Here is a 23,054-nt window from a genome sequence, read left to right as displayed (position 1 = left end):
AATTAAATCGAGGTGAATGTGCTTCGCCTCATCATCGTTTGCTCCCCGCTCAAACAGCACGGCTCTGGTGACGAACTGGGTTGGTGGCTGCTTCCTCCATGGCGAAAATTGCATGCAGTATTGCTGCCCGCTATACGAGAGCTGTCGTTTCATCTCGTGTCAGATTTTCAAGCGACCGGAAGGACGCCAAACTCAAGATCCGTCCCTTGACCTCGCTCACCGTGATCCGTACGATTCACCGCTGGTCGTCGCCGGACGAAACTGTCCGATGATGGACACGTCACCCATGAAAACAAAGTTCCCATCTTCCCCTGCGCGACACTCGCACATGCAGCTTGTCAATCCATGCACCGTGAACATGTCGACCGTCCGCGTGGGAGGTCCTGGGCAGGGCATTTGAAATCCCCTGACTGCTGCCACGCACCCAGTCGAGTCCAGACGCCGTGGAGAAAGGAAAGGCAACATGGTTCGGATGCCTAACGGTGTGATGCCGACGCCCGTTTGACCCTGCCAAGCGTCGTGGCCTGGCTGGTTTCGTTGATTGCCGACCGCTCCGTGGCCGGCGCCTCGGCCGGAGGCCCCGCCCCGTCTTTCTCGGCCGGCGCTGGGGTGAAGGCCGCATCCTGCAAGGGGATCTTCCCCACAAAGCCGCCGGAGACAGCACCGCCATCGACGTTTTCCTTTGCCCCCATGCTCAGCTTGGCGTACTTGATGAGTTGGTCGTCGCTCGTGCTGGTTCACGTCAGCCGGAAACGACGCGAATCATGGCCTGTGCGGTCGCGGTACTGACGGGTTGATCACCATCACCTGGCCCGTCTGGCAGTGAGGGCCGGTGGCGCAGTATAGAAACATGGGCTCCGACCTCGTGACGGGCATGGTAAAGGTCCCTACCTCGGTCTGGCCGTCCCGGAAGGGTACGTGACCGCTATGTATGGCCTCGGCCCTTTGCGCCTGGAGCGGTTGGCATGCCGCGTTCTCGGCACTCTCCGTCACCGTATGGTTGCCGTTGCTGAATTGAAACTGCACGACATCGCCCGGCTTTGCCCCTCGGATGACGTTGGGCACGAAGAGATCCTGCGGCCCCCCGACGACGACGGGGATGAGCCTGTTCGACCTCGCTCGCATCGGGAGCTCCGTCGGCGCTATCGACCATCAGCGTCGGCCATTCCTCGAACTGGAGAAGGGTCCCGTACTCGAAAAGGTTCCCTCCGTACTCCCCATGGCCGCGGCGGCGAGAAGTTGGGGCAGTCCGCCGACGAAAACGGTCCAGGAGAAGATGCCTCGACATGCCCTCATATTGCGCACTGCACGGGGCGTCCTTGAGCGAAAATAATCAAGAAAATGGTAATGAACGTAGCCAGCACGTCATGTTACGTCGTCAAGTTCGTCTCGGCACCCACTGCGTGCCCGTTAAACGAGTGTGTCGTGCCCGAGTCTTTGCCTCGTCCAACTTTGATGGTGGCAAGCTCTGCGTATTTGACTTCTCGCGCAGACCAGCCCGAGTCAAGGTTTGGGGGCATTACGTACGACTTTTCGAGTCACTCTGATCATCAAACCGGTTTCACCCTCGTAACCTTCCGGTATACCCGATCATCGGGCTTCAATCGTTTGGTGCGGCGAATAGCATGACGCAGCCACCGAGACTTGAAAATTCAGCTGCTACATTTGCATTCGCCTGGAAGTTGGTCGTTTTGGATGCGTATACGTCTTGTCCCCTGCCGAGCGCTCGCGGCAAGTTTATCAAACCGTGACGCGGCTCGCTGCCATCCGATACTTGAACAACTGCACCAACCAAATGGATGGACCCCTGAAAGCATCACTCGGGTCATGCAGCTTCTCTTGAGCCATGCTCCGAGTCGAAGCAGCGTCGCGTGCCATAGGCACATTGCGGTTGCTGAATTGTCACCTGCCAAACCCGCATCATTCTTAAACTCGGCTGAATCCCCCCAAAACGGCACACGGCTCCCATGTCTTGTCATTCTTTTCTGCATTCTTTCCATGCGAGGCCGGTGGTATTCGTTCATGAGCACCTCGTCAATCGATATGGTAGGGTTATCGAATGAAGCGGAATCTGCTTCGTCCATAACACATTAACCCATCTGAAACCGTTGACGACGATGAGACCAAGGAGGTGGAGGGGAACCGTGTAGGGATTGGTTTCTATGTGGGATATCCGGAGATGAGCTTCTACCAAAGCGCGGAGATAACTGCGACTGCACTTTTATCATCAAGCGAGTGGATATGAATTATCCATTCGGCGGGCGCATTGTCAAGCCCTTCAACCCCATCGAAGAAGAGGACAATGCGGTCAAGGAATAAAGTCAAGAACCAACTCTACCTTTAGATACTCCAAGTCCATCATTCATATCCGTATTTCAATTTGTGACACAGTTGCGTGATGGTAGTGCTCGTTCAATGCAATGTATGATATCACAACAAGGGTGGTTGTGACGAGAGGAGTCGCCCATATCATAGCTGACTTGCTGTAGAAGTAAGCCAGTCCATAAGCTGAACAAGGAAATGCTATGAAAAAATGGCCACAGTACGGAACAAATACATGGCTCGTCACTTCGGTGCAAGCTCTCCAGACCTTGCATACAACCATGCGAGATCGATGGCAACAAGTCTGCATGGGAATGATTTGCACCGCAGTTACACATGACGCGGCACTGCCATGGCTTGCTTCCCATGAACCACGGCCTCTTTCTTCCCCACGAGTGCGTGTTGTGCTCCGATGCATCGTTGTGAGTATTGATAAACTTTTGCCCGCCTCCAACGATAACTGAAACAAGCCAAGCCGTACGAAGTGCAGGTGTACAGGTGCCTCGACGTAAAACAGGTCCGGGTCATGGGACCTGATTCGGCACCATCGTTGCAGCCGCCGGATCATGCCTTGTTGAAGCGTATGCAACGATGCCTCACCGAAATGACCACTCCCCATGGATGTGGAGGCGCCGCCCACGATGGGTGATACTCGCAGGGCGTCAGACGGGTGGACTCTCCATTATGCAGTGTCATTCCGTGGTAATACAGCTCTAGGAGTGTACGAGTGACGGCTACACACCTTATGGAGGGCAGACATCCTTGGCCTCTGTTGTTGGCTCATGACGACTTGACCCGTACTATTCCGAGCTCTTCGTGCAGGAATCATGAGTAATATAAAAAGGCTCATCGCCACGGCGATATCGGCAGTTATGGCAGTCCCAGCAGTTCTAGCAGCCCGGGTGTCATGACAGCTAAGGGAGTCAGAGCCCGGCCTGGCAGTCACGGCGGCCTCACAGTTCCGGCAGACCTTGGAATCACAGCCGTCTCAGCAGCTACAGCGCGCCGACGATGATCAAGACTAGAAGTCGGTCAGCATATGCAGCAGGCATCTTCATGCATCGTATAGGCGCCAAGTACTAGCCGTGGGGCGTCGTTGGGCGTGTTGCGAATTTTCGTATGAACAGAGATTTGATTTCGTATACTCGCTCCGTAGATATGAATAACATGAATAACACTGTACAAGCACGTATTTAATGGCCGCATGCGCCGTAACGCAACTGTTGGCGCACCTCGGAGGGATGTGTGTCCTGTTGCGAGGAAATTAACGCGTTGGTCCTTATTTTCTTACTTGCTTATGACGAGGCTGACATTCCCAACAACATCCGACATGGTTCGGCCTTGCTTGCAGTTCATCTACCGGGTCGTTCCAGGTAAATGCACCCATCGCACGATTGGTAACGGCATGAAGAGGTTTCGTACGCTTGTTCTCGACGCATGACGTCCTCGACATACCTGTTGTTCTCGCTTCTTACAACACGCCCAGCGCCTGGATGCCTTCGTTTTCACACAGCCCGGCGTGTCCTGCCCCCCCCCATACCCAATCATTTCCCCTGCAATCAATGATAAGACACAGACGTCATGGCCGTCTTGTACACGAAAATAAGGTTACAGTACATGAGCGAAAGGGGCCAAGGGAAATGTCTTACCGCCAGGGTCGACGCGGACCCAAGCCGGAAAGATGAACACGAGGTTACACTGCGTCGGTTGCTGACCCCGCCGTGACGCGTACTCACCTTGAAGGGCAGCCTGTTGGTTCTGATGATGAATTGCCGACATTCGAGTCCCGGCTCCCAACGGAGCCTGCTTCTCTTTCGCGACCCCTCCCAACCGTACCAACCGTCGGCGCCGGTCGGGGATGCGAAGGCGAGCAGAAGGAGAACAGAGGAGCGACGGTTCGCGTCGAGCATTGTCGCCGAAATGGTGGACGCCATCTCGTCTCGCGCGCGATACGCCTCGTATCGTCGGACCCGGTCTTCCTCGTGAACGGGGCGCAGACTCGTCGATGAAATAAGCATGTCGGACCCCGAATCGTACAGTCCACTCGTACAGGCACCATCTCATCTCGCGCGCAATGCGCTTCGTATTATCGGACCCGTTCTTCCTCGTGAGCGGGGCGCGGACTCGCCCATGAAACAATATGCCGGACCCCGAATGGCACACGCTACTCGTACAGGTGCTTCGTCCGCTGCTCCCTGGCCAGCTTGTAAAATATCCTCGCGCTCCAGAGCTGGGCGGCGGAGAAGAGCGTGTGCAGGATGGGCGTGGCGATCTTGAGCGAGAGCGACCATCGGTCCCAGAGGCTTCCGAATATCCACATGACGACGGCCGTCTCGACCGTCGTGCCGACAAGCTCCAGGGCCATGGTGGCGTAGAATGTGCGGGCGAGCAGCAGGTGCTTCGGGGTGTGGATGCGGTAGACGATCATGGCCACGTGCGGCCACAGCTCGGCGACGACGTCGAAGGCGCCTGCGAAGCGGAAGGAAGGGCAAGGTTAGAGGGACGACGCACGGAAAGCGGGGGACGATGGATGGTCGGTACCCCAGATGAAGCAGAGAAGGAGCTCGTAAATGCTGTCGGGCTCCTTGTCGAAGTTGACGTTCATGGCCAGGGCCGTCTGGGCGATGACGATGGCGCCGACGTGGTGGGCGCAGCCGATGGGCGAGATCTTCTCGCGGTAGAAGAGCTCGAAGATGTACATGGCGGTGAAGACCTGAGCGGACACGACGAGGACGTCGCCGAGCGTCGTCCTCATGCCCGGCGCGAAGGGGGTCTGGGGCGTCGCGCCGCCCGAGAGCACGGCGAGCAGGGGGTAGCAGGTGATGATGATGAGGAATATCTTGGTGCCGGCGGCGACGTGGTGGTTGACGAAGCCGCGCCGCTGGCCGTCGTTGAGCGGCTCGAGGGTTCGGGCCGAGTAGACCTTGGGTATGACGAGATCGAGCACGTAGAAGCGGATGACGGCGAGGACGCAGGCGACGACGGTCAGGATGAGACCCGCGAAGAGCTGAAGGCGAGATACGAGCTCGTTGGGGAGGCGGCCCAGACGTAGGCCGTGATCGCCCTGCTGTCCGGGCGGCATGCTATGGAGCGGGGTGGCCGAAGGGACCGGAGAAGCACGGAGGGCGAGGAGCTTGACGTTTGGTCGGTGCCTGAGAAGGCAGCCCTACGTCGACGCTGTTGTAGCACGAACGAGCAGCCGTTGCCGACCGAGAACGAGGGCACGCAGGTAGGCAGGCGGGCAGGCGGGCGGAGAGGCAGGCGGACGGACGGGCAGACTGGTCGACATGCAGGCAGGCAGGCGGGCGGACTGGCGGGGCGGGCAGGCTGGCGGGCGGACGCATATTATCTGCCCGGTGGCACAGGGCAAGGCGAGGCTCGACGGACGTTGCCCATCGTCTCGAGCGAGGTGAAACCAGGGATGGATTCGACGTTCGAAGGCAGGCGCCAAAGCAACCAACCCCGTCCGCGACCGCGCGCTGGTCCTCCGACTCATGACACGACCGAACGGTTGGCTTAGGCGTACGAGCGCGAGGAGTGCGGCGAGAGGAACGAGGACGAGCTCGCGTACCGCATGCAGGACGCTGCGCGGTCCCCGAGACGGGTTGGGTGGGACGGGACGGGACTTGTGCCGTGCCCTGTCAGCGGCTGCTGACACCAGGAGGCCGCGACGGCGGCTGCGCAGCACAGTCCTCACGGGACCCTCGTCGTCCTCTTCCGCCTCGCGAAGCGCCAGCGGGTGACGTCGCGATAAGCTTACCCGCGTCGACGAGCGAGCGGCCGTGGTGCGCATGCATTCGCCAAGTGCCGGCATCAAAGTCATTTCGCGGCAAGGCGATTGACGGCAGCGACGTCGACGAGCCATTTCGGACGCATCGAAGGGTACGCACTCGCATGCTCAGTGCGAGATGCACACATCGTGGGCGTGCAGGGAGCCTCCCGGGGATGCGTCGTCGCGCCGAGTTGCGGCGAGAATGATGCCACCTGGGCGATGCCTCTTTCGTCGCGGCCACGGCGACGCTTCGCCATGTCCGCCCATGACAACCTTGCTGGTTTTTTAGTTCATTCTTTTCCTGCGTCGTGTCGACGAGGCCGCAGTCGGGTTGCCGCGGCGAGAGGAGAGGCCAATGGCTCCTCCGTCGACGGGCACGCAGGAGCGGCTTCCTTTCGCCCCCCATGTCGGGCACTCACGACGAACTCTGCACGCCCGACCGACGAACATGCGAGGTGGGCCGACGGACTCCATTCGCCCTCGTCCACGTTCGTTCACCTCGCCGGCCGCGGCATCGACGCGCAGAGGGAGGAATGGCAAGCCGCTCGACGGCGTGATTTCTTCTTCGACAAAGTTGACAGACCACTCCGCCTGGCTACATGGGTGGAAAACCAAGCTCGTCTCACCAACGACTTTTCTTTTTGCTCATCTTTCTTCTTCGGCCGCGCGGGATGCTGGGCCAGAACACGAGCGACGATGCCGCGCAGCATCATGGGCTACTTTGTTGGCGTGCGTCGGATGGCGATGCATGCTGTCATAAAAATCCCGAAACATGCAGGGACAAGTCGACGGCCGCCCATGGCAGGTCGCCAAGCGTTGCCAAGTTTTTTTCGATTCGCTCGCGGCCACCATTCGCGCGAGCGGGGACGGACAAGGCGATCGCCGGGAAGGCCCTTGTCGACTGCCCGGGTTCTTGGCATGTAGGGGGCCAGGACGACGGACGATTGTAGGGGGCTAGGACGACGGACGATTGTAGGGGGCCAGGACGACGGACGATGCTTTGTCGGCCACGGCGTGCACGTACCGCACCTGCGTGGACGCATCGTCTTGGACGTGGCCACGAGTGGACCAAGCCGGTCAACATCTTTGGAGAATGACATCTCGCCAGAAACGGTTGCGTGGCCGAGGCTCCGTTCATTTCGAAACCGGCACCGGCACCATGCGTGGTGCAGGCCGCACGAGGCGGCGAGACATTCTTCTGCGAGCAAGGGCCAGGGTCGCCGTGGAACGACACATCGAGTCCCGCCACCGTCCACGATGGGGTACGGTCGACGACGACGCATCACCGTGCCCACGGTGCCTGCATCCTCGACGGCGTTGGCAAGGCGGCCACTCTCGGCGAGGAGCATGCCGCTCGCACGTGCCCGCTCGCCTTGCCAGCAAAAGAATGCGTGCAGAACATGTGGGCCAGAAATGCGTGGCACAGATGGGATGGGCCAGGTCGAGGAGACGGGGCTTGTCACGGTGGTCTCCCACCCGGGGTGCCTCGGTGGTCGTCGGGCCAGGGTATGGATGCGTAGGATGGGTGCTCATGTGCGTGGACACGGCATGGCCGACACGCAATGCCCCTGGCCACAAAAGTGCCGATTAGACGTGCCGTGACGGGAGGGTGATGAGCGTCGTCGGTGATGAGTATTTTTGCCCAAAGGCGTGGGCGTGGGTGCTCGCAGCGCAGCGTCGATGGTGAGGGCTAGAGGGGACAGGCAAGTACGTATCCATTACTAAGGCACACCGTGCCACGGAGCACGCACACGGCATCGGAATATTTCAGCACGTATCCGTACCGTTACAGCACATATCCGTACCATTACTGCACGTTGTTACAGGCCGATACTTGGGCATTGGGCATCACTGATACCAAGTTACCCAACATGGGCGTCGCACTGAGCGTGGGATCAATGGATGCCATGCCCGTGCTCGTGTCCTGCGAGGTGATGCCCATGCATCATTGTACGGCACAAGGACGGAGGGCAGGGGACGATTGACGGCTTGGTACTCCGTAGTCCATAGGTACAGGGTTCGAATACCTATCAGGAGTTTAGCACGCACCGAGCATGATGACCAATCTTTCGGCGAGCGGAATTACTGTGCTTGCTGTCATCTCTGTCGTAGCCCAAGTACATTGGTGCGCGCAAGTGCTCCGTGGCTGTGGTAATCACCTAACAAATTACAGCGAAGCATGCAGCGAGTGAAATGACCGATACAGAACCCACAGGTGTGCCGGTATGCCGAAGGTGCCCTGTGGCTGTGCGGATTAGGCACCGTCAATACCAGCAAGGACCAGGTGCACCCAAGTTGCAGGCTGCGGATGGACCATGGAAGCTACGTCGGCACCGGCAATGGGTGCGAGTTGGTGCACTGCGGCTGTGCGTTTCGTGCGCTGCAAATACTTGCCAGCAATATCAGCCGAGCACGACGAAGCTTGTGGCCAGCGGACTGATGGCCATGTTGGAAAATACAGTCGTTGCATGCATAAGGCCTCGAACCCCGTTGGTGCACCGTGGCTGTCCAGGTCAGCGCTCGTAGCTGCATGTCCATATTACTACCTACCTAGGTAGGTACCCAGTCCGCACAGCCAACACCAACACGGGACTCGTAGGTGCACCGTGGCTGTACGTGGCATGCGCCGCAGGTGATGCAAGTATTAATCAATCATGACCGACTTCGCACAGCCAAGCTTGTGGCGAGCAAAAGCACGGTCAAGTACATCGGACGACGCAGTAGGTACTTGCAAAGGTATGCGATCTCTGTACATGCAGGTGCACCGTGGCTGCACAGGTACATGTCTGCAGTGCCGACGCCTGTACCTGCAAGTAATTATACCAAGTACGGAGTACTCTGCAAGCACAAGCTCGTAGCAAGCAGACGTACGGTCTACGTTGGAAAACACAACTCTCGCAAAAGCACTTGAACTCCGTAGGGGCGCTGCGGCTGTACGTGGCATGCAGTGTCGACACGGAGTTCAAGTATAGTTATCAAGTATTAAGTATTACGCACAACCAAGCTTGTAGCAAGCCAAAGCATGAGCACGGGACGGCAACGCTGATAATACGGTACCCGCCAACGTGCTGGATCTCGGTACTTGTAGGTGCACCGTGGCTCTGCATGTCATGCAGTTGCAGATGCTTGCAAGTATTCAATGTCAACACCAAGTACTCCGTAAGCACGACAAGGCTCGAAGCATGCGGAATGGCCGTTACGTGGGAACCTGCTCACGGCCACGGTGGTACTTGTGCTCCGTAGATGCACTGTGGCTGTACGTGCCGTGCGGCCCAAGTACTTGTGCTGGCCGGGATTACCGAGTACTGTAATTAAGTGCACTAATAGGTTAGTACCTACTAAAGTAAGCACAACCAAGCTTGACAGCAGGCGGACCGACCGTTGGTGGGAACCTGCTGAGAGGTGCCCTGTGGCTGTGCGTCGCAGCACCGCACGCGAATATTCGTTCTTACTTGCTTGCCTACCTGCAACCTACAGTAGTGCTCGCTTGGTACTTTTGTGTGCGAGTGCCCCATACGCAGGTGCTACAAAGTGACGATTCAATTTTGGTTGCGCTACAGCTACAAAGTGAATCGACAATTTTGTCACCCCACCATTGCACGCTTGGCAGGTTCTGCCATCTTTCTGCCAGCGGTACGGAGTAATACTCCGGAATAATGCTCGGCATGAATGCTCCATACGCTGCATACCTAGTAATTACCTACGAGTAGTACGCATTCACCTACGAGTGGTTTGCATTTACCTGCGAGCAGTTTGCATACTTTGGTGGACACGAGGACGTGTTCGTACGCCCAGAGGTACTCCGTGCTGACAACGTGGGTACCGTGGTATCCGTGCCAAGTGCCGCCTGCAGGCATGTGCCGAACGTGCTTGGTGGCGGTACCTGCAGGCACCACGGCATCGTACCGTTAGCGCGCGAGCCCCCTGGAGCCTCACAAAAGTCCCCCCGCCCAGCGGGCAGGCGGCGCTGGAGGACAGAGCTCGGGGGGGCGAAAATGGTTCCCCAGCACCTCCGCCGGCCCGCTGTGCTGGCGGGCGAGGGGCGACGGGACGGCCGACGCAAAACGCCCAAGGTTTCGCTTGGCCACGTCGACGATGGCCAAGAAAAAAAGAACAACGCGAGGACGAACAAACTCGAGGCGACGCCGAACGCGATGGCACCCTCGCCGTGCGTGCTCCGTACGGCCGACATGTCTTCTTCCCTCCGAGGCTGCGTCGCCTGCGCGAGTGGGCAGCGTCCAATCCTGTGCGACGGCCCTCGTCCTGCTGATGGGCTCGCTCCTCGACAGCAACTCGCCGACCTCTTCTCATCTCACCCTTCGGCTCCTGCGCTCTCCTCTCCATCCCCGATCGAATCGCTGCCATCGACGCTCGAGTCTCCGCCGAATCCGAGGAAGCGTCATGTCCTTTGCCATCGGCGGGCTCGTCCCCTTCGGACCCGACGCCAACTGCACGCTGGACCTCTGCCCGCTCGAGTGGAGCATCCTGGGCTACAGGCCCTCGACGGCGGCCAGCGCTACCGCCATCGCCCTCTTCGCCCTCTCCCTCGCCGCCCACGCCTACCAGGGCGCCCGCGCTCGCACCTGGGGCTTCACGGCCGGCATGGTCAGCGGCTGCATCTTGGAAATCATCGGCTACGCGGGCCGCATCCATCTCTACGAAAATCCATTTGATTTTGGCCATTTTCTGTTGCAGATTAGCAAGTCCTTTTCTATTTTCGTTTCCTCCTCGTCCTCTGCTTCCTCGACGCCTCGTCGTTGTCCTCGCCTCGTCTTCACCGCATCGTCGTTGTCCTCGCCTCGTCTTCGTCTCCGCCTCGTCCTCGTCCTGCCTCGACTTTGTCCTCGCCTCGTCCTTACTGACCTCCTTTCGTACTCGCCTCCGCTTCGTCCTCGCCTCCGCTTCGTCCTCGCCTCCTCCGTCCTCGCCTCCTCCGTCCTCGCCTCCTCCGTCCTCGCCTCCTCCGTCCTCGCTTCCTCTCGTCCTCGCATCCTCTCGTCCTCGCCTCCTCTCGTCCTCACCTCCTCTCGTCCTCGCCTCCGCTTCGTCCTCGCTTCTTCCGTTCTCGCCTCTTCCGTCCTTGCATCTTCTCCGTTCCCTTCTCCTCTACGTTCGCCCATCCTCTTCGTCCTCGCCTCTTCCGTCCTTCCATCTTCTTCGTTCCCTTCTCCTCCAAGTTCTTGCCTCCTCTTCGTCCTCGCCCTCTCAGCTTCCGAGCCTCTCCTTCCTCACCGCCCCGACCCTCTCCTTCCTCACCGCCCCCGCCTCTCCCTCCCTGCACGTGACGCGTCCTCGCTGCGTCGTGGCCACGAGAGACGACCAAGGACGAACAAACGCAGGTTCCTGACCGCCCGCTCGTCGCAGTATGCATCACCCTCGCGCCCGTCTTCTTCTGTGCCGCCATCTACATTCTGCTGTCCCAGCTGTGCGTGCCGTCCCTTCCGTCCCGTCCCCTCGCCGACGCCGTGGCGGCTGACGACGACGAGGGAAAACGCGCAGCATTCACGCCATTGACGAATCGATATCTCGCTTTGATCCCAAGTTCATCTACTGGGTCTTCATCCCCTGCGACGTAGTCTCCCTCGTCCTTCAGGCCGTCGGCGGATCGCTGTCGTGCGTGGCCGAGACGACGGATGAGATCCAGGTCGGCGTCAACATTTCGCTGGCCGGCCTCGTCTTCCAAGTCTTCACCCTCGCCCTCTTCTGCATCCTCTTTGCCGACTACCTGACCGCCTGCTGGCGCCACGCCGACGCGCGCCGGAAGCTGACGAGCCGCCTGGTCGTCTTCCTCGCCCTGCTCTTCACCGCCATCCTCCTCATCCTTCTCCGCTGCGCCTACCGCATCGTCGAGCTGCACGAGGGCTACTTTAGCGACATGTTTCGGGACGAGATCTTCTTCATCGCCCTCGAATCGGGGTACGTCTGTTGCTTGCCACCGCCTTCGGTCGTGTGCCGGGTCGGCCGCGTGCTAATGTGATTCCGTCGTTGCCTGCCGCAGCGTCATATGCGTCACCGTTCTCGTCCTGAACATCGGACACCCGGGATTGGTCCTCATCCACAACAGCAAGCAAGTCTGACCCGACGCAGCGTTCGCTCGGCTTCCCGTCTGTGGAGTGATCAGGCCGGCACAAAGATTGGACGCAGGGATCGATGGCACACCCTCGGGCCGCCATCGCCCGGGTGCCGCTCCGAATCTCGACGCTCACTTCATGGCATAAAGGTCATGCGCTGGAGAATACAGGTTTGCATGCATGCGGTAGATGATGATGACTTGCGGATGTGCGCTGACACACGGTGCCGTCGCCGGCCGTCGCAGTGAATGAAGGTGGAGGGGCGCATATACGAGTTCATGACCATGAAGTGGGGAGAGGAAACAGGATACGGAAAGGCACTGAAAGGAGAAAATACGAATGCACGTTTTGCCGCGAAAGAGTAGTAATGGCGTCGGACAGGCAGGTTTGCATCCCATGCGAATACCTGAAACGCTGTGGGGAGGGGGGCATTGACGCCTGTGCCGTCCAACACCAGCGAGGTCACTGCCAGTTCCCAGTCGCTGCAAGGGCGCCAACACCCTTGCTGGAACACTGAAATAACCCCGTCACCCTCGCTGGAACGCTGCAAGGTATCCGTCACTCCTCGCTGCCAAGAGTAATCTCTTGAGGTACGCTGGCAAGAAACGAAGCGTGAGGAGGAAAAGCGATGGGGTTATAATCTCTCTACAAAGAATGAGCTGCAAATCATGATCGAATTCGAGAGTTGTCTGAAACAGCGCACCTCGCCCGAGCATCCGATTGTTTGCCATCCTGCCAAGTCTATCGTAGGTACCCATTGCTGGTCGTCAGACGGCGATGTCGCTGTACACCCCCCCGAACCCTTCCAGCAGACTGCCCCCCCGTCCACTCCCAGCGCCTCGTCATGCCGCCTCATCGTCATCCTCCTCATTCGTCCTTGGGTGGCCAGCGCTTGCGCGATGCAGCTGCGAGAACATCGAGGTAGGATCCTCCAGGAGCATCCTTGGCGAGCCGTACTCGGCCACGCGGCCGTGCGAAATCACCGCCACGCGGTCGTAGTCGAGAATGCTCCAGATTCGGTGGGCAATCGTGATGACGGTATGCGTCCGAAACACGGTCTGAATCACCTCCCGCACGATTGTTTCCGTATCCCAGTCCAACGAAGCCGTGGCCTCGTCGAGAACGAGGATCGACCCTCGTCGGAGCGTCGCCCGCGCGAGACAGAGCAGCTGCCGCTGTCCAACCGACAGTCCGTCGCCGTCGAGGAGCCCGTCGAGCCCGCCCAAGTCGTTGACCGCCTCGAGCATGCGGACCTGGCCGAGGGCCTTTGTGATTTCCTCGTCCGAGGCGACCCCAAACGGATCCACGTTCCCCCGCACCGTTCCGCTGAGCAGAAAGGGTGCTTGAGGGACGCAGATGAGCCGCTGCCGTACCTCCTGTCGTGGCAGGCTGCCGAGATTGACGCCGTCGACCGACATGGTGCCGGCTTGCGGCTCGAGCAGGCGGAACAGAGTCGCGATGAGGGAGGATTTGCCGCTGCCCGTTCGGCCGCAGATGGCCAGCTTCTGCCCCGGCTCGATCACCAACGAGATGTCCTTGACCACCGGCTGATCGCCCTTCTCCTCCCACGTGGCCGTCACGTCGTCGTAGACGATTCGACCGTGGACGGGCCAGCTCTCAGGCGGCACCTGAATCTCGCCCGCCCTGTGCTCCGACTTGCTTTCCGCCGCAAACGAACGGACCCGGGACACGGCGCCCACGCATGTCTCGAGGTTCGTCCAGTTCTCCAGCAGCGCCTTGATGCTGACGCTAAAGTTGACGATGCCCACGAGCGCCGTCCCGACGAGACCCGGCTCGATGCGCCCCCTCGTCTTCACCGCGATCGTGACGAAGACGACGGCGATGCCCGCGACGATGAGGTCCAGCACGAGGTTCAGCCACCGCTGCACGCAGTACAGCAGGTAGCTCGGCTTCTGCGAATGGTCCAGCCGTTCCATGCACCTCCGCTCGTAGTCTTCCTCGGCGCCGTACGCTCGGATGGCCGCCAGCCCGGACAGCGTCTCGAGAAAGTGCGAGATGAGCGGAGCCTTGGCCTCGATGTCGAGCAGCCGCAGCTGCCGCGCCGTTCGCAGGTAAAACACCTGCACGACAAAGAAGGTGATCAGCACCGCCGGCAGCGCGGCGCCAATGTATCTGGCCGCGATGGCAATGACGGCCAGATTGCCAATGCTGGAGAGGAGCTCGATCGACGTGTTGAACAGGGCCAGCGGCAGCTCCATGTCGATCAGCTGCAGGTCTTGGCTGAAGCGATTGATCGTATCGCCCACGGCGCTGCCGGAAAAGAGGGACAGCGGTGCGTCCATCGTCGTCCGCAGCAGCGTCGTGTGGAACGTTGCCGATGCGCGCGGCATCATCCTCACCACGAGCTGGAGACAGCCCGCGCCAAGGCCGAGGAGCGCAAGGCAAGCGAGGCCAAAGTAGGCTCCGAGATAGCGTCCGAGCTTGCCGTGAGCCTGCCGTTCGTTCTCCTCCGCCCACCAGCGCATCAGATACTGCGGGAAGAGAAGGGCAAAGACGAAGAGTGCGCCGCAGCCGATGAACAGGCCAAAGTTCCACGAGCCCACGGCACGGGCATAGTACATGTAGACGGTGAGGTCGCCCGTCCGCCGCTGCGTGCCCGTCGCCGGGGAATCCGAAACTTGCCGGGCGTCCCGCCGCGCTGCGGTGTGCCGTTGTCGTGCGAACTCGTCCGCCAGCGCGTGGTCCTTGCGATCGGCCTGGTCGTGCTTTGTAATTGTCCAGAGCTCGTCGTAAGGCCCCTGCTCCACGATGTTCCCGCTGGTGGATAGGACGACGATGTGATCTCCGGCCGACAGGCGATGCACCGCGTTGGTCGCAAATACCGTCGTCGTTTTGCCTCCACGTAGGAGGCCGTCCGGTCCTAGGAGATTTCGAAACACTGCTTCTTCCGTCCGAGTGTCGAGCCCGCTCATGACATCGTCCAGGAGAACGACTTGATGTCGAGAATAGACGGCGCGAGCAAGGCCTAAACGGGCCTGCTGGCCTCCGCTCAAGTTTGAGCCGCCGCTGTCGACCATCTCCTGGTCGTGACGCGGCATGCCATCGATATCGTGCCGCAGTGCGCATGCGTCGACCACTTGATCGTACCAGCCTTTGTTCAACGCGCCGGTGCCGATGATGTTGTTCTGTATGGTGTCGTTTGTGAGCCACGGCGACTGGCCAACGTATGCCGCGCGGTCAAAGGCGACGCGCAGGTCTCCCTTGCTCACCACAGTCTCCCCGAGCATGGAGCAGAGCAGGGTCGACTTTCCGCAGCCCACGGGTCCAACCACAAAGGTCAACGAGCCGCGGGGAACGGAGAATGTGAGATCCTGCAGCACGTATCCGCGGTCCTGGTCCCATCCGGCGCTGTATTGTGTCGCCGTGACAATGCTGGGGCTCGGCGACGGCATCGGAAGCGTCGCTCGAGTTTGCCATTCGAGAAGCGGAAGCACAAACTTCTCCGGCATCTGCACCTCGTGGGGCAGACGAACCGACGATGGACGATCGTCGTGGCGTGGCGGAAGATGGTTGTCGGTCGCCATGTATTCGCCGATGCGTCGCATGGCGCCCAAGGATCCAACAAGACCCGCGACGGAGTCGAGAATCATGGCCATGGGCGTGCGCAGCAGAGAAAAGACGGCGAGGGCGGTGAATCCCGTGTCGGCCGTGAGGGGCCTCGTGTTGTTCTTCTTGGCCAGCAGCGAGTATATGCCAAAGGAAAAGACGGGTCCCATGGCTGCCGTCGTGTACGACAGGCAGACGATCAGCGCGAGAGCGTTTTTAAAGGGCCGCGACGCGTCAATCTCCTTCCTGCGCAACCCTTCCAGCTGGGATTCGACGCGGGCCTGGAGACCTCCCATGCGGACCTCCTTCATGGCGGAGAGCGAATCGGACGTGACTTTGATCCTGTGCTGGATGGACTCGAGCCACAGCCGCTGGCGCCGACCCATGCTGGCGGCGACTCGCAGACCCGCGGCGCTGCAGAGTAGAAAGAGGACCCCGGGAGCGGCGGCTGCTGGACCCAGCTCTCGCTGGAGTAGGTAGAATCCCAAGGCGAGGTCTACGGGGCTCGCCCAGACTTCATGCATGAACCGAAGGCCCGACCCGGTCCGCTCAATGTCGGCGCTCATGAGCGTGACGGCTGACGATTCTTGGGCCGTTGGCATGGAAACACGGAGAGTCTTGCGGTAGAGGAGCGAGATGAAGCTTCCCCGGAGCCGCGTGATGACGCGGTACGTCTTGTGCTGGGCGTTGGCGTTGGCGACGGCCAAGCCGACGTAGATGATGGCCGTTGCCACGACGAGGCCGTTGCCCACTTGCACATCGAGCTTGCCATCGGGTCCCCCGGGCGCGGTGGCGAAGTGGATGATGCGCGTGATCAGGAACGGCTGCGCAAACGTGAATCCCGACAGCGCCAGTCGTGGCAGCACGCCCTGCAAGATGCTCTGCCTGTGCGCCGAGATGACGAGCTTGACCAAGGCGCCGGCCGTTTGGAGCGGCGAACGCTGCCATCGAGCCCAGACCCGGCGGTGCCGGTCCGGCGTGCCCAGTTCCGGGTCGATGCCGAGAAGGCCGGGAACATGGAGGACGGTGCGGAAGCCCTGCCAGAGGAGGGGGTTGAGCCAGCAGAAGAGACCGCGGGCGAAGACGTTGCCTGCCGTTTCGCGAGATCGGCCACGGTACAGCGCGGACGACTCTTCCCCAGGCTGCTTCTCGAGGCACTCGGCGACGAAAGCGGCGAGCTTGAAAGCCAAACCAACGGAAAAGACGGTGGCCAGGACCCGGTAGCCATCGACGGCCCAGAAGGTGCGGGCGCGGACGAGGTCGAAAAAAAAGGCCAAGCCGAGATACAGCAACAGCAGCGTCGACGGACGGACGCTCCGTACGTGCTCCACGCGCGAGAGTGCGACGCAGAGCAGAGCGACGCACAAGACGAGGGCCTCGGCCGGGATGGAGGCTCGCGTCCGGGGCACGGCACCGGGCACGAGCAGGAGAACGAGGTGAGCCAACTGGACGGCGAGGAAGGCGGCATGGGTTGCCTGGCGTCGAAGGGTCAGCCATGATCTCTCCCGTCGCCTCGGTCGCCTCCGACGGGGAGCGAGTAGGAGTCTGACGGGGAGCGAGCAGGAGCAGAGGACGGAGAGGCACCGACAAGCTTGAAGCGGCACAAGGAAGCAGGCCGACAGATGGGAGGGCGACGAAGCAGCTGCCAGAGTCGAGCGGGACCGAGGACGGCGAAGACGGCGGCCGGGAGGATGGACAGGCAGAGCTGCTCGAAGAGGAGAGTGAAGTCGAAGCCATCGTTGCAGTCAGCGGCGGCCACGGCGGGACCAAAGTCATCCTGCACATCGATGGAACACGGCATCGTGCGCAGACGATTGCCGGGGATCGGTGCAGCGCTTCGGGAGCGGCATCATTGCGAGCGGAAGACTCCCTCGGGGTGCGGCCCAAGGGAAGGCGACTTGGTATCTCGACGGACGACGCGACCAGTCGCCAGGCTCACCGGCTGGACAATTTCCGCCGACAGCCCAGTCCATGTGGCAGGATGCATGAACACATTTGCCATTGAGTATGACGGGTTGCCGGCGTCGTACCGTCAGACGAAGGCCCCCAGTCCAGTCCGCGTAGCGCCTCCGGCTCCTACCTTCGGACGAGGCTCGTCGGTGCGGGAGAGGGACAGGAATGGGGAAGCAAGGTGGCAAAGCGGTGAAGGGTCTCACGTTCCGACGCACGCCAGTAGGTGTGCACACCCGCCCAAGCGGTTGCAGCCGTAAGCAGGCGATGCGTGTGCCGGTACTGTGCCTCTAGCGGTTGCAGCCGTAAGAAGGCGATGCGTGTGCCGGTACGGTGCCTCCAGCGGTTGAGCAGCCGGACCGACTGGCAAGGACGGACTCGAGGCTGCCGAGGCGGATGCAGGACGCATCGTGCGTCATCAGTACGGATGGGTAGCAGCAGCACCTCGGTGCACACGGGTGTGGAAGATGGACACGGGTGCCTCTGAGGAGCGGCCGTCGAGGAACCTCTGCCCGTCAGCCGGCCCAGCCCTGGATGGCGATTCCAGGTACCTCGTACAGCAGCCGAAAGGGCACCGGCCAAGTCGAGAGGCGAGAATCATCGGAGCCGTGGTGCAGCTGACGCGGAGGAAAGCGGAGGGGGGGGGATGGGCGGACGTAAGATGGGCGGACGTAAGATGGGCGGACGAGAGCGAGGGCGTCGATAATGCTCACCATGGTGGTGGTTGAGGATGAGGCAGCATGAGGCATTTCGTCTCGGATGCCTGGCGCGCCCCGCCGGACTGGGGTGCGGGTAGAGGCTTGGCATCGCGGGGGAGTCGCTCTAGCAGGGGCTCGCGGGAGCCGCTCGGACGCTTCGCCCGGGCCGGTTAGGCTCGGATCTGTCATCTAATGACAGGGGAGTAAGCACATGGGTCTGCCCCGTACGTGTTATCTGCACACCCACAGTGCAGCTACGAAGGTGACGAATTGGCAAGTACGGAGTAAGTACTTACTTGCTGTACTCGGTACGGAGCACAGCACGAACAGCATATACTTACATGTACAGAGTACAGCTGCATAGTAAGTATGTGCAGTGCTGTAGGTGTACAGAGTACAGCTGTACAAGCAAGCATGTGTAGCGCTGTAGGTGTACAGAGTACGCTGTACAAGCAAGCATGTGTAGTGCTGTCGGTGTACAGAGTACTTGCGTACTCGCACCAACACTTGCAGTGCTTACGCAATGCGCTGACACGTACTCCGTACGGAGCACTTACTTGCACTTTGACCAAGTGCAGCGCTGCACTGCAAGCACAGGTTGGGCCACCTGGAGCGGCTAGGCATGCCATCCGGTCCCTGTGGACACCAACAAGCACAAGTAAGCACTTGTAACTGCACATAATCACTCCCCACACGCGCACCCAAGTACAACGTACAAGCACAAGTGCAACCAAGTACGTGCAACCAAGTACGTGCAACCAAGTACGTGCAAGCTAGTAATGCTTGCATGGTATTCGTTGGACCTGCCCCCTGGAGCGGCTAGGCAGTCCGGTGCTTGTGGACACCCACAAGTACTTGTAGGTGTAGGCAATTGCTTACAGGGAGGGTATGGAGTAAGTACGTCGGACACTGTATTTACTCCGCACAAGTGCGCCTAGAGCACAGGCTATCGCAGACTTTGTTCACGGTACAAGCACGCTGGACGACTCTCCAAAGCGGCTAGACAGTCCGACCCCCCTGAGCACCTAATACATGTACTTGGTAAGCGCCTACACTGTACGGGGTGATCCCTCGGTGCAGCCAAGACGTTTGTGAATCGACACATTTTGGACTACCCATCGAAGCAGCTAGGCAGTCCCCTCTGGATGCCTACTCGCACTGCACCGAGCACTTCACCGTACGCTGCATGTGTGCACCAACCGAGCGGCCAAGAGCGTGCACGCGTCGACGGTTACAGGTTGGACCCCTCGCCGGCGCGACCGGGCACTCCGGTTCCTTTAGTTACTAACCTACCAGAGGTGCGGAGTAGCCACACCTACATCTGCCAAGTGCTTACCCGCACTGTCATAAACAGCGCTAGGCACTCTGGTCTTTCTGTTCGCCTACTTGTGCAAAGTGCCAGCTTGCACTGTACGGCACTCCAGGTGCGCCTAGTTGTAGGTGCAGTGCGGCTCTGTAGGTGCAGTGCGGCAGGGAACATTTCGTGCTTGGACGCAAGCTGGACTGCCCGCCAGAGCAGCTGGACACTATGGCCCCTCAGAGAACTGCAGCTCTGCTCCTGGATGGAAACCAGTCGCGGTACCTATCATGGGGGCCGGTCATTCCGGTCGAAACGGGTGGCCAAGTATTACCCTGCGCTCCGGACAGCGCACCGGCGACCGCAGCCCAGCGCGGCCATGTTCATGGATTCATCCAGTTTGGAGTTGATGTCTGAGCAGTGCACGCAGTGCGACTGGGCCCGGGCGTATTGCTCTGAATGCTTGTGCTCCGTACACTGTGCACCTCGTCGCCGAGTACGGGCACCCCTATATTACAGGCACACCTATTGTGCTGCACGCCTGCGCACCCACGCCTTCGCCTGTGCCTGCGCATACACTTGCTCGCTGGCTGCTGCTGCTTCCGCAGCCAAGTCGGCCGTCCTCGTCCACGCGTACGCTGTGCCGTACCTGTTACCAACGTCAGTACTTGCGTGAGCCGGGTGGTGCATGTATCCTGTACAAGGTCAGCACGCCGGGCTGCCGAGCATCGTCGTCCATCCATGGCCTGCCATCTCGACAAACGAGGCAGTGAAATGGCGATACGACGCAACCAACGACTGGTCGTCGTCGTCGATGCGGCCCTCGTCGACGACCAACGAGGCGGTCCTCGGCACGGAGCCGCTCATCGCCCCTGACCTTGTCCTCGTCGTGGCACCACGCTGCACCGCCCGCGGCGCGTTCGCCTCTGCCCGTCGACATTCGTCCCGGGGCCCTCGAGCTCGTCGTCTCTCCTCTCGCCTTGTTGTTTGTTTTCCCGCCTTCTGACCGCCAACCCGCGCGAGGTGGTGAGCAGAACAGGAGAGATTCGGTACCTCGTTTTCACCGCAATCGCCGGTACCGTACGGGCGCTGTGCTCTGCTCTGCGTCACCCCAGCCGCCCTCCTTCCTCCGTACCTGTGCTCGATACGTTCCTTCCAACTTGATTCCTTGCCACTCGAATTTTTCCATCGTCTTCTTCCTTCTTCCATCGTCGTCGACCTCCCTTCCTCTCCCCCCTCACCGTCCGTCGACCGTACCGACCGTCTTCGTGCCTCACGATGCGGCCCTGCTCGATGCTCGCCTCCATGGCCGCCGTCGTCAGCCTCGCCGCCGCCTTCCCGGCGAGCACCGCGGCGCCGGCATCGACCAAAGGCCCTCTCGCTCCGGTGGCGAGGCCGACGCAGCCGCCGACGCCGACTCGGCCGCGCGAGCTCGAGATTCGCGCGGCCGACGTCGACATCCCTGAGGTCAACATACCGAAAGTCGTCATCCCGCCCGTGTCCATCCCGCCCGTGTCCATCAAGCCCGTGTCCATCAAGCCCGTGTCCATCCCGCCCCTGTCGCTCGACCTGCCGACGCCGACGTGCACGCCGACGATGCAACCCGGCAAGGACGGCTACCTGCCGCCGGGGACCTGCGGTGCCCTCTGGAACTACTTTCCGTCCTTTGCCGCCGCCGTCGCCTTCGCCGTCCTCTTCGCCGTCCTCCTCGTCGCCCACGTCGGCCAGGCCCTCCACCACCGCTCGGCCTTTTCCTGGGTCATCGTCATGGCCGCCCTGTGGGAGTCGGGCTCGTACGCGAGCCGCGCCGCCGGCTCCAAGGACCAGCAGAGCACGGCCATGGTGACCATGTCCCAGATCCTCGTCCTCCTCGCGCCTCTGTGTTCGTCTCCCGTCGTCCCCCCCCCACGCCCGGCTCCAAGGACGTAGGCTGACCGTCCGAGGCAGGGGTGAATGCGTATGCCTACATGGTCTTCGCCCGCGTCGTCCACTTCTTCTCGCCCACCCGAAAGGTCTGGGTTCTGTCGCCGAGCATCCTCGCCCTCGTCTTCGTGAGCCTCGACTTCGTCTCCTTCGTCATCCAGCTCGTCGGCGGCGGCATGGCCGGTCCGGGAAGCGATGCGGCCTCCCAGAAGAGAGGCATCGACATCTACATGGGCGGCATCGGCATGCAGGAGGCCTTCATCGTCATCTTCGTCGGCCTCATCGTCAAGTTCCACCTCGACCAGGTGCGAGCCGAGCGGTTGGGCCTGCTCGCTGACGACAAGCGACGGTGGCGCCCTCTCACCTACGCCCTGTACGTCTGCCTGCTCGCCATTTCCCTGCGCATCGTCTTTCGCCTCGTCGAGTTCTCGAGCGGCTTCGACGGCCCCCTTCCCAACAACGAGACCTACTTTTACGCCCTCGACGGCGCGCCCATGTGGATCGCCATCGTCGTCTGGAACGCCATCCACGCCGGACGCTACATGCACGGCCCGGACGCCAAGATGCCCCCGTCCTGGATCGCGCGACGCCTCTGCTGCTGCTGCCACGGCGGGAGGAAGGACGTGCTCGGGTCCCACCGGCGGCTGCGCGACGACGCGACGGACGAATCCAACGAGATGCACGCCATGAGAGCCGAGGACGGGAAAGAATGGTCGAGGGAGCGAGACGACGAGTACGACGGCGCCGTCACCTTGCCGGAACGACGACCGCGCGAATTTCCTTATCGCTAGACCGACGACCGACCGACCGACCGACCGACATGACGACGGGCACGGAGAATGGAGCATTGGACGAGGGCAAAAAAACGCGCCACGCGTGCTGTGGAGAAGTAGGCACATCCACGGCTACGAGCAGTCGACGCTGTGAGCATCGGGATTCGCGACACCGCCATCGCAGACATTTTGCCCTAACCGACGGGCAACGGCACCCGAGACGGGTGGAGGGTTATTCATCTATTTTTTATCCGCCATGGATGCGGGTTGCCCAGTTGCCCCCCTACCACCGTCGTCATCGGCCGAGCAATGACACGAGCATTTCACCACGGAACAGTTGGACGTGTACGCCGAGCCATAGATTTAGCCGTCTCATGCAAGGCATGGACACAAGTGAGTGCACATCATTGTCGCACATGCAACTGATATGCATCCGTCATGAAGCAAGTGCATCTAATAATACTACGCACATGTGTAGAGACTGGCTGGCAGCCACTAGTAGGCAGACGATTGACGGTAGGCATAGGTATGGACAACCACAACCACTCCTTCGGTACAGCCTCCATGCTAGGCCTGTTGCAGTTATCGAAAACACAACGTACTTTGGATTAAATGGAATGCCTGGAACTGGAACGGTTTACAGAGGGCACAGCCCAGCGGGTGTGGAGGCCAGGGTGACGG

At 60.6% G+C, this 23,054-nt stretch overlaps 5 protein-coding genes across 5 annotated transcripts; 2 read left to right on the top strand and 3 right to left on the bottom strand.

Annotated features, from left to right (window-relative positions):
• Positions 1-476: 476 nt before the first annotated feature.
• DCS_00015 (extracellular serine-rich protein) lies at positions 477-1,520 on the bottom strand (the record flags this gene model as incomplete). Its single annotated transcript, XM_040797357.1, has 4 exons — positions 477-732; positions 791-1,142; positions 1,194-1,318; positions 1,375-1,520. The coding sequence occupies 4 exons, from the start codon at positions 1,518-1,520 to the stop codon at positions 477-479; spliced, it is 879 nt and encodes a 292-aa protein (XP_040658240.1).
• A 2,966-nt stretch (positions 1,521-4,486) lies between these two features.
• Positions 4,487-6,187, bottom strand: DCS_00014 (uncharacterized protein; the record flags this gene model as incomplete). Its single annotated transcript, XM_040797356.1, has 3 exons — positions 4,487-4,791; positions 4,834-5,455; positions 5,516-6,187. 3 exons carry the CDS (start codon positions 6,185-6,187, stop codon positions 4,487-4,489), a joined length of 1,599 nt encoding a protein of 532 aa, XP_040658239.1.
• Positions 6,188-10,089: 3,902 nt separating this feature from the next.
• DCS_00013 (uncharacterized protein) lies at positions 10,090-12,171 on the top strand (the record flags this gene model as incomplete). The annotated part of the gene is made up of 5 exons (XM_040797355.1): positions 10,090-10,273; positions 10,323-11,123; positions 11,459-11,519; positions 11,594-12,010; positions 12,093-12,171. 5 exons carry the CDS (start codon positions 10,090-10,092, stop codon positions 12,169-12,171), a joined length of 1,542 nt encoding a protein of 513 aa, XP_040658238.1.
• Positions 12,172-13,007: 836 nt separating this feature from the next.
• On the bottom strand, positions 13,008-17,533 carry DCS_00012 (uncharacterized protein; the record flags this gene model as incomplete). Its single annotated transcript, XM_040797354.1, has 2 exons — positions 13,008-17,207; positions 17,261-17,533. 2 exons carry the CDS (start codon positions 17,531-17,533, stop codon positions 13,008-13,010), a joined length of 4,473 nt encoding a protein of 1,490 aa, XP_040658237.1.
• A 3,422-nt stretch (positions 17,534-20,955) lies between these two features.
• On the top strand, positions 20,956-22,391 carry DCS_00011 (uncharacterized protein; the record flags this gene model as incomplete). The annotated part of the gene is made up of 2 exons (XM_040797353.1): positions 20,956-21,559; positions 21,625-22,391. The coding sequence occupies 2 exons, from the start codon at positions 20,956-20,958 to the stop codon at positions 22,389-22,391; spliced, it is 1,371 nt and encodes a 456-aa protein (XP_040658236.1).
• Positions 22,392-23,054: the final 663 nt, after the last annotated feature.

Source organism: Drechmeria coniospora, chromosome 01 (assembly GCF_001625195.1).
Source record: "Drechmeria coniospora strain ARSEF 6962 chromosome 01, whole genome shotgun sequence".
Classification (NCBI taxonomy): domain Eukaryota; kingdom Fungi; phylum Ascomycota; class Sordariomycetes; order Hypocreales; family Ophiocordycipitaceae; genus Drechmeria; species Drechmeria coniospora.
This window is presented reverse-complemented; position numbering and strand designations above follow the sequence as displayed.